At 42.9% G+C, this 10,817-nt stretch overlaps 1 protein-coding gene across 1 annotated transcript in view; it reads right to left on the bottom strand.

Moving 5' to 3' along the window:
* Nucleotides 1-3,213: 3,213 nt before the first annotated feature.
* BASP1 (brain abundant membrane attached signal protein 1) overlaps nt 3,214-10,817 on the bottom strand; it is a 49,781-nt gene continuing 42,177 nt past the window's right edge. Inside the window, exon 2 of the mRNA XM_085308873.1 lies at nt 3,214-4,078. Within this exon, the coding sequence (XP_085164999.1) occupies nt 3,338-4,069 (732 nt within the window). The 5' untranslated portion in view covers nt 4,070-4,078 and the 3' untranslated portion in view covers nt 3,214-3,337. The remainder of the gene's footprint in view (nt 4,079-10,817) is intronic.

Here is a 10,817-nt window from a genome sequence, read left to right as displayed (position 1 = left end):
AGATTATCCACAACGTGCTTACATTCAAAGCTTTAACTTGCCTTTTAGCCCTGTACCCTTAACACACCTTCTCTGCTTTTAAGGAGCGATCACATCTCAGAAGAASAGGATCTTGCAGGTGAAGTACTGGACTGAGGTGAAGAAAAGCAGGGCTATGACCTCTGTTCTTATGCCAGTTCAGGCAAGTGATGTACTGGCTTTTCTGTTCTCCGCACCATATATACTTAGGTCATAAACTCTTTGAATGGAGGTTGTTTCTTTCTTTGTGTGAAGAGATATAACACAGCAGCACTGCGGAGCAATGGTCTGAGTGAGAATGCCTTAACACAACAACTTCTAACTACTGTGATGAGACCAGTGCTGCGAGCCTCTGTTTGAATAAGAGGACTAAAAATATTACACTACAACTCTCCTTTTTAGTTTTGGAGAGGATTCAGCACTTACTTTTATCAAAGCGTATCAGTTTGCCACTGTACTTCCTCTTAGCTACCCGCACACATTTCTTTGCCCATACGCTACGGTTTTCTAGTCCTGTGGGCATCACATTATCCTGCACCATCGACACAGTTAGGAAGGAACTACCATCAAGAAAGGGGTTGTGAAGGCTGCAGCACACATTTTAGTGTTCACAGCCAACTGCTGCAGGAGCTGCTGGATTTGGATACAGCTTTGGAGCATGCTGTTTTTAATTTGCTCAGAAAAAACACTAAAGGAAGAATGCAGTCAAGATCTTCTTGCCTGTCCTATGTGCCAACCATAGGGAGCTCAGGGGAAAGCAAAGCAAAGCAGCCGCTGATTATCAAACTACTTTGGTACTAGAGATCAAGTATTATTTTGAACGTTATTTTTGGAAGCGGGTAGGTGTGATCTCAGCCCAGGTGTAATATCTGTTAGTAGGCATATTTGCATACCAGCTCAGTAAACGAGTTACCTACCTGCTCTCCATCAGCAGCCACTTCCAGCCCAAAGGCAGGGAAGAGAGTTAGTCCTGTAACTTTCACGCTGGTTCTTTACTGCATCGGGGCAGAAGTAATGCAGCTCCTTGCACTCCTCCTCTCTCAGTCCTGGACTGGCCTCATGAAGGTTCATGTGGGAGTTGTGGACTGAAGCATTCCATCTCCAAGACACATCTACACTGGAAAATGATGGCATATGGTTCTAATAAATTTGCAGGAAAGCCGCAGACTTGGCCGCGCAAGGATACTGTAGATCATGACAGCTGCATCTCCACAAAGCTTGCTAAACTACTGTGAACGTGTTATGTGCCTGRCCCCTTGCAGTGCTTCAGCTATTTCGTTTGAAAAACTTTTTAAATCAGAGTGCTGAGCTGATATGTGTCTGCAGGAAATACAATAAGTGCAAAATTCACTCCCGCACATTAAGAATGCAAAAGCTTYGTGCTGGTCCAAGATTCATGCAAGTATTTGGCCTGACCTCAAACCAACAGAACTACTCCTGCATGCTCAAGTAAGCTCTCCAGGGGTACCGAGGCTCATTAGTCTCCCCAACATAGTACATGAAGCCCATATTTCTGAATAATAATAATAATAAAAAAAAGGATAACCATTAAGGAAGTACATAGAGAGAATCATCCTTATTGCATGGAGGGAGGATATGTGAAACACTTTCTATCATTTTCAAACAACATTTCCCTCATTTAGTAAACACAGGCCTACTCATGTTTTTGGTATGTGCTCAAGCCAGGCTTTTCTCATTTGCCATTGCTCAGCCTGAAGCAGCTTACTGATGGACTGGCTAAATACGCTACATTAGCTGGTTTTGTGAATTCTGAGCTGTGCAGTGAAATCTTGGTCTGTAACCAGTATGGACATCACTCAGGAGAAGCTGCAAGTATCTAGCAGTTTTGCTGAATAAAAAAAGSAGCAGACGGGCAAAACTATTGAAAGATGTTGCCTACACTAGGCTAAAGTGTTCAGCTACACAAGGATAACYGTACTTGAAATGAATAGAATATGTCTATGGTGGCAGCAGCATTTTCTCTCCTGCACAATGGCACTGGGAAAAAGAACAAGTATACCAGTGCCAGGAATATTTTAACAGGACTTGAGATAAATTTAATTGCCTCATTATGAGATCAGTTTGTCAAATCCCAGTCAGCACACCTCTGGCTTTTTAAAATGGCAAGAAATGATTTTCTTTTTCCACTGGGTAAGGCAGGTATAAGCCTTTTTTTACTTTGTTTGGGCTAAACGTATATATGAGATGTGCTGGTCATTCACCACTTCCAACCTCACCTGGGAAGGGTTGTGGCTGTTGAAGTAGGAGTTCAGAGCAGCAGGTCTGCAGGATCATGATGTTGATGCTACTTTCTTTACCCCTACTTTGCTTTAAATAGGTGAGTAAGCAGCCCCAGGTGTAGCMCTGCTCCTCTGAATGTAAAGATTTCCTTTGGCAATTCCCAAGAAGCAAAAGTGAATATTTAAACACTCTTTACACTTTTATATTTTTTAAATTATTTAACTTTTATTACTGTTGCACCATTTATACAATTACATATAATTTCAATGCATCCATTGTACATTTTGTTTTTTTTTTCTTTTTGTTTTCCAATGAGTGTGTGTTGGTGTCTGTGACACAGAATGGAAGAGAAACTGGAACTGCAATGAACGCAGACTTTTTCATTTCCACTGACCAATAAACAGAACTACAGGTGCACCCAACCACGGACATGCATTAACTCGTCATGAGAAATCTAGGTAGGCTAAGTAGGATGAGAATGCTTTTTACTCCCAAAAAATATTTGGAGAGGAAGAATTGGAGGATTGGTTTTGAGAAATATGTGGACAGCTAAGTGGGTTTTGTCTGAAAGTTGGCATTCATCCACTGCATTAAAAAAAATATCAAAATAAGAAAGGCTGTAAATAAAAAAAACACAGAAAATACTGCTTTCATAAAGATCTGATTGCCTTGGCACAAACCCAGTGGGCAGAATCAAACGCATCACTCCCAAACCCCATTACAGAACGAAAAAAAGATTTTGATACATTGGTGGAGTGCATTTACAGCAGTTCGGATACAAAAGATGTGCTGTACTTTCAGACATCCATTTATTTTTTTTTTTAATCCAGGACTTGTGTCAAGTTGGCAGAAAGTATATTAGATATTTCCCCACAAAAATACTATTTGGATTCTCCCCCCTCCCTCCCTCCCAACTTGATGGGACATCCTTTTCATCTCTTTTTTCTTTTCTCCTTTTCTTTTTTTTCCTCTGGGCAATACATATTGTTATTTCAGATCTGAAACGAGTTAGTATAGCTGAAAAAATAAAAAAAAGACACAGGTTGTTTTAAGTGGTTGTTTCAACAGGCTGTCCGATTTAATCTTGCACCGCTATGGTTTGATCCGAATTAGCYGCCAGAGCTTCAGAAGGTTTCGCTTCCTCTGGAGGGGCTGCAGGGTCTGAGGCCTTAGCAGTGGCACTAGGTGCTTCCGACACTGCTGCTGTCTCCTTGGAAGAAGGGGCAGCCTCGCTGCTGCTAGGTTTTGAGTCTGAAGCTGGGGCCACTTCGCTTTTAGTTTCTTGGGCTGCGGGCGTTGCGGGAGCCTCAGTCTTTTTGGCTTCCCCTTCCTCTTTGCTCTTGTCATCTGCTTTACTAGTAGCTGTGGCTTCTGAAGGCTGGGAAACCTTTGCATCGTTGCTAGGCTCAGAAGGTTTAGTTGCTTCGCTGCCGGCAGCAGGAGCAGCGGCCGAAGGCTGCTCCTCTGGCTTGGGCRCCGGCTCGTTGTTCTTCTGTGGCTCCACTTTCGCATCAACGACGGCCTCCAACTTCTCTGGTTCAGGTTTCTGGGCTTCTTCCTGGGTCACTGCTTTCTCCTTCTCCCCTTCTTTTTCTTCTGTCTTGTTGGCAGTGACCTGAGAATCTTTTTCATCCTTCTCCTCCTTGTTCTCCTTCACTTCTGCGGTCTCTGTGGTTGGCTGCACAGCCTCAGCCTCCTTTGGAGTCTCCTCTTCCTCAGCAGCTGCTCCTTCAGCCTTCTTGTCTTTGTCTTTAGCTTTTTCATCGTTCACGCTGTACCCCTTCTTCTTCTTGCTCAGTTTGCCTCCCATGTTGGAGCTCTGTAATGGAAAAGAGCAAGAGGTGGTTACCCAAAGCCCAAGCCTATACTACTATGAAAAACAAAGTCAGAGCAACTGAGATACAAGAAAAACTGTCATGTTGGCTCCTGAAAAGCAGACTGCAACAGTCTGGTCCAGTCAGAGCAGACGTCTGGGCAGAGGTTAGCAGCCCAACACCCTGAACCCACTGAGTGCCGCTGCCTTGGAGCTCACATCCTGCTCAGCCCTGAGGCGCGGCAGCCACCAAACCCTCTGTTGCCACATCCCCTTACATTACTCCATTGGGACAGGAACAATCTTCCTCTGAACCCCTTTAGCCCTACTTACTTCTAAGGAGGGAGGAGGGGAGAGACAAGATGCCGGGGACAAATACATATTGCAACCTCTTCTGTCCTGAGAAAGGGGCATAAAGGGTGCAAGGAGAAAAAAGCAGTATTTATATTCAGTTTAGGCAGATACTGAAGTTGACTCACAATCTCGACATCGAACGCTAGCTATCTCAAAGACCACTATCACCCTAGCAAACAAACTTTTTATTAAGCTTTGGAAAAACAAAAGCGAGCAGTAATTCCTGTACTGTTACTCGTCTTCACATAAGAGCAAGCCAGAGAGAGTCTTCACATAAGAGCAAGCTCATTTCTCCCTTCCAGAGAAGTGTTCCATAAAGGTAGCAATGAAATAGGCAACATCTATCTAATAGCCAAATTTTACACATGAACAGCTCAGGCATTTATAGCTCCTCCATGGCTAAGTCCTTACTAAGAATTTTGAGCAAAAGAGGGGTGCATGCTTTTCAGCCTGTGCTCAAGATTTTCAAGTGTAACAAGAGATGGGGATCAGTTATTTAAAAGAAGTTGAGCTTTCCACAGTTCAGGTCACCATACACTTTTAAAGATGTCCTAAGCTGGGGCTTCCAGCATCCCTAGTCACCTGCAAAATCTCAACTTTGAGACTAAATAAAACTGCACACATGGAATGATATCATATTTATACTCCCTTCTTGCAAGAATCTTTGGTAAGAATATGCAAAAGCTTTCACAGTACTTTAGAGCAAACTTTAGTTATTAGAATAGGAGGARACAGAAATAAACTGTGTTCAAGTTCATTAATGAACTCAAATATCCCTATGATTGTCTAAAAACCACACTCCTGCTATTAAAACAAATATTCAGACTCAGTCAAAGGCTAATAAAAAAATGCCCAGGCTCATGMTATTTGAAAATATTGGAGAAGGTGACTATTTGGAAGTACTGTGAAATAAACATTTAATTTAAGATCTTCTCCATGCAGAACTCAATCATTTTCCACTTTGCAAAGCTAAATACTTCTGAAGGGCCTGTCTTTTTCACAAACACTTGCCAAATTTGTGAGCACAGGCTATTAAAAATTCATAGGACAGCTCATACCAGACTGAATATTACATAATTTTAAATACCACTAACAACTAGCTGCCTCTCACTAGATTTTCCACTACCCCAGCAACAAGGTGCACGCACAGGCCAGCTGCAGAATTCCACGAGTCTTGGCCAAAAAATGGGAAATTATGGTCATTCCAGGCCTCAAGCAGAAGAAGCATTACCAAATATCACCGAAGGGTTAGCACAGAGCCCAGTACTAAAACTCTACTTTGTTCTCTACGAGATTTTAAGGGGACAGCAATATAAGGGATTAACTTCCAACAGAGACATGGTTGAGAAATCTAATCTCTGCCTTCGCAGCAGCGATATCAGCTGTTTAGTCATTCAGAGGCAGACTGTGGTCGTTAGGTTGTTATCTGACAAGTTTATGGACTCCTTGATACTCCCTAAGTGTTTGCATACAGTTACAACCAACAAATTTGAAAGGGCTTTTGCAAGTCAGCTGGACTGGAGCTTCATACCGAAGTCATATGTGTATCCCAGGCTGCAACCCCTGATGAAGCCTAAGCCTGTATTTGTTTCCCGGCAAAGTCTGGACGCTGTGAGCCTAATTTCATTTGTTCTGTCTTCTGCTTTTTTCCAGGTTTTTCTAGTTCAGGTTTAGTAACTCCCCACAATTTATATTTCCTTCCACAAACAGCATTTCATTCTGGATATCGTAAGGTACAGAGTTCAGGTGCCAAAGGACCTTTACAAGGCAGAGAAGCATGCAAGAAATGTGCTCCAAAATGACCAAAAGAGATGCACGCTGCCTTTGCTCAGAGGGATACTGTGAAATGCCTGTGTCTCGATTCATATTACGGCCAGCTGGCCCGAGGTGCTCGAGCAGGAGGTGGGGAAGAGCTTCTGAGACTATTATTCTAGTAGTAGATATTTAAGGTTAAAARCGGGCTACCGCTTTCCAGCATAGTCTCAACCACTTTAAAACTGAATAGATTCACTCCTTCCCCGGCTTGTGCCACGAAGCACTAAATCCGCTTGTTTAAAGCCTCCTCGAGCATCATCCTAACAGCTATGTCAGGCTATCACGCAAAGCCCTGGCAATCAGCGGGGTTATTGCCAGCCCTGCAGGTAACAGAGGTCTCATACGCCTTTTTCCACTCTAGCTGAATTCCCAAGACTCCTTCTCCTCCCTCAGCGCCATCGATAATGTCTCTGGGAGTCACATTCTCCAGGAAGAGCCCCCAGGGGTGCTCCCCCACCTGACACGGAGATGCTGGTGAAGTCCTCCTCCTACCTCAGCTGCGGTGGAAGCCGAGCTCTGGACTGCCCTGCGTGAGCACCTCGGGGCGCAGCAGCCCTGCAGACCTCAATAAGTGTTTTGAAGCGTTGGCTATTTCCGCAGGGATAATCCTGCCTGGTGAAGTATGCAGACAGGATGACAGTGCCCTTTTTGAAGTCTTTACCAAAGAAATATTGGCCTATTTTAAGCGTGCAGTGCCAGTTTCAATCTCTTTATCCAAATAGCAGCATTGCTGAAAATCAGGTCACTTAGTTTTCTAAGCAGAGTGTTGGGTGCATGAAATCAGGCATTCAAGTTGAAAAATAAAAACAAAAAAAAAAGAGAGAAAGAGAGAGAAAGGAAAAGAGAAAGCCAATGAGAAAAAAGAGAAAAAGAGAGAAAGAGAAGGAGAAGGAGAAGGAGAAGGAGAAGGAGAAGGAGAAGGAGAAGGAGAAGGAGAAAGAGAAAGAGAAAGAGAAAGAGAAGAGGACAAAGAGCAAGAGAAAGAAAGAATGAGTGAGTGAAAGAAAGAAAACTGTCATGGTGCAATTTTATGTAAAGAAAGAACTCCCTGAAAAAAAGCCTCTGTGAAGTGTCTCAAAAGTGAAATACACTGCAAATAGCCTTAAATACTTAAGGTAAATACTCACGCGGTGTTTAATCTGCCCTATGTCGCTACCCACATAACCACAGTTTGCAAGAGTGTGGCCCTCTTTGCACCCCACTTCAAAGACTAACCCTAAATCCGACAAAAAAGGAGATGCATTGCCTCCCACTGCGAGATGCCTGGCCCAGCGCTGTCGCTCTCACTCAGCCTCTGCTCCTACCCCTGTGCCTGACAGACCTTGAAAATAAATTGCCTACAACTATTTACTGCTATGAACTAAATGCTAGTATGCCTTCTAGTTATTTGCACTACCATTGCCACACACTGGTTTTGAAGTAGCTCTAGCCATTATCAGCTGAGTGCTTTTAAGCACTTTGTAACAAACCCTTCCAAAACCAGGACTCTTGAAAATTTTGGTGCTGAGCACCATTTAAGTGAATCGGCACAGTATTCAATGGCTGTGCCTCTCCACTACGAGGCAGAAGCAGGGAGAAACACGAGAGTTCAGATGCAGTTTTCATATGCGGAGAGGCAATGTATCAATCACTCTGGAGGAGCTCTGAAAGAGCAGTTTGCAGAGTGGTGCTTCAGGAGAGCAAGCTTAAGCACAAGATTTCAAAGCGACACAAGACTTATCTGCTTCCCAGCCTCTTCAGGATTTTAACTGCAGTGCTCTTCTCACAGAAAAAGAAACAAATCTAGAGACCACTGAGAAGGTTTTCTACAACAAGTGGGTTTTTTTCAGTTTTTTAGAGCTCATGATCRATATGTTCATCCTAAAGTTTCCATTCTCTTCCAGAAGGCTGAACTGGAGAGCTTCCACAGGTACCTTTCTGCTTGGACAGCAGGATGCCTGCAGCRTGTTAAGCACTTTGCAAGTTGAATACTCATGGTAACTGGATTTACTGGGATAGCAGTGGCAAAAAATTACAGCATGTTCATCAGCCACAATATAGTAGGAAAAAGAACTCACTCAACATTTGAGATTTTATGCTTGAAAACTGAGCTGATAGGATGGAGATGAGACCCTGGAGCACAGGCAGCATCAACTTGTCTTCTTTGGAGAAAGAATAAATTATTTCCAWGTTTTATATTTCAAATTGTGCTCTATAATGAAAAAGTCCCTAGAATTAGTCTCTTAATATTGCTCTCTTCTGTCAGGACTGATTTGTCTACCCAATTAAATTACTTATGTGCATACAACTTACTAAGTTTCATTTAGCAAACATTTTCACATCCCAGGAAAGGGTTAAATGACCACAAGAAGAAGAATGGCCACACTAGGACTTGCTATCACCCTCACCTTTAGTATAGTCCATCAGGCAAGGACCAAAACATGGATGCTAACCCGTAAATTAACAGTGCTCCAATTGCCACAGCCAAGCTTTTCGATCTGCTGTTCAGCTTCATGTGAAGTGGGGGAAGGTCACCCTCAGACGAAGACACCAGGTGTCTTCTGAAGTCCCACCGCCTTCAGCATGGGCAGTGTGCTCATCCCAAAGTTGCCACTGCACTAACAGGTTCCCAGGCACGAGTCATCTCAYGTCCCCTGCAGATAAGCTCTCTAAAACACGCATTCCTCCCAAGGCGGGATTGCCACACTCCAAACTAAAGGAAATGCTGTTGCCACAAGCTGCCTCACCCACACTGCCCAAAATAAACAAACTCATACTGAGCAAACCACTGCATCTCCTTACTTCATTGATTCACACCTCTGTTTTCAAAAAGCAATGGAAGCTTAGCATAAGAGAATGTATATAAGAATTAAGGAAACAACAGATYTGCAAACTCCATTTTTAGCACCAATTAGCTTCCACAGAGAACAAAAAGTGCTGAGCATCATTTTATTTTAGTGAAGTCTGCTCACCAGAATATGGATGCCTATTTCTACCATGAATGGCAAAAAAACCCACCCTTCTTACTTCTCAAAACACACCGTACAGTTGCATACATCCCCTTAAACACATACGCACACATGCACACAGAGCCTCCTCCTGCATCTGCAGCGCCACAAACATAGGGCGTTCTTGTCATGGTTACCTCCATCTGAACGTAAAAAAATACTACGTACAAGTGCCCTAAGGGCACACARCGAAACACGGCTGCGGTCCCCACGGGCCCTGCTCGTTCAAGCCGAGGCCTCCCAGCTGAGCTGAGAGAGGAACTTCAATGTTTACTTTATATCATTTTAAAATTTCTGGGGACATATATCACACCAAAACATGAGAATTGTTGGTTTTTAATACGGTCCATTTGTCATTACTGTATCTAAATTATGATAACTGATAACAGCATTTGAAGACTATAAAGAAATAGTAATTTAAGCACACTGTAGCCTAATCTAAAATTATGTATGGGAACTAGTAACTAGCACATAAGTAACTGATTCATTTGAGAAGCGTAGCTAGTAATAATATATAGTAATAATATGTATAGTGAATTGCCAGAAAAATAATTATGTGATGATTATTTTGAGAGCAAATTAAAAAGTTGCACCTGAGCTATTACTAAGATTCATGTGAAATACTTGAGCTCTGAGACATATTAATTCATCAGTTAGGAACCTATTATTCCAAGATGAAAGCAGGAATGAAGATCAGCAGATTCATTATAGGCAAAGGTTTTGCCAAAATTATGGAGTCATATGAGCATCAAACTGAAACCAAAAGTACTTTGCATGTGTAATTTCATCACTTTGCATGGAAAAAAGCTTGCCTGACAGACAGGAGATCAGAATAAAAATAAAATTTATACAATATTTGATCAAAAAGTGATGGCTGTTTTCTGGGTTTTGTTAAAAATAACTGTGAAAGACTTTGAACTTGAGTCCTTCTCACTTGGAGGACCATATAGCTGAAGACCACGAAGACAGATGCTCCCTGAAAATTACTAGTTCTGGGCAGACACCAGAACTACTTTAGCATAGGAGATTTTGTAAAAACAAATGCTTCTCACGTTGTCCAGCATACTCACAGCTCAAGGCATTGCCAGATGCTGTCTCAATACATGTCACCCTGCTTTGAAGCCACTCATGTGAAGTGCTGACCTCCATGCGTGCGAGTGGCATGTTGCACAGCTGCTCTGCAGGAGTGTGCTCCGCAACGCTGTACACTTTATTCCTTTAAGCTGGTCCACTTCCAGTTTCTAGGGCTGCAAACCAATCTAGAAAACATGACCAGGTTATGACCCAATATAGTCTCGCCTTCCTGAGCCCACAAGCCGCTGGGACAGTTGGCTGCTCTGTACGAGCTTGTGATGCACTGCAAGCTAGGCAGTGTTTGGTAGGTAACATCTACAGCAACAACATCTGCTGTTAGACCAGCTAATGGAGCTAGAAATGATATTGCTCCTACTTTCCTTAGAGCATTGTCTATAGCTGATTCATGTTATCATTATTTGATACTCTCCTCCTGCTGGCCGTGAAGGTTTCCTCATCTGTTTTTCAGCCACCTCACACTGCTCTGCCCAGTAGCATAGATCCACTTGCCAGTG

The sequence above is a fragment of the Rhea americana genome, unplaced genomic scaffold, assembly GCF_003343005.1.
Source record: "Rhea americana isolate MKP2758 unplaced genomic scaffold, rheAme1 scaffold_285, whole genome shotgun sequence".
Lineage (NCBI taxonomy): Eukaryota > Metazoa > Chordata > Aves > Rheiformes > Rheidae > Rhea > Rhea americana.
This window is presented reverse-complemented; position numbering and strand designations above follow the sequence as displayed.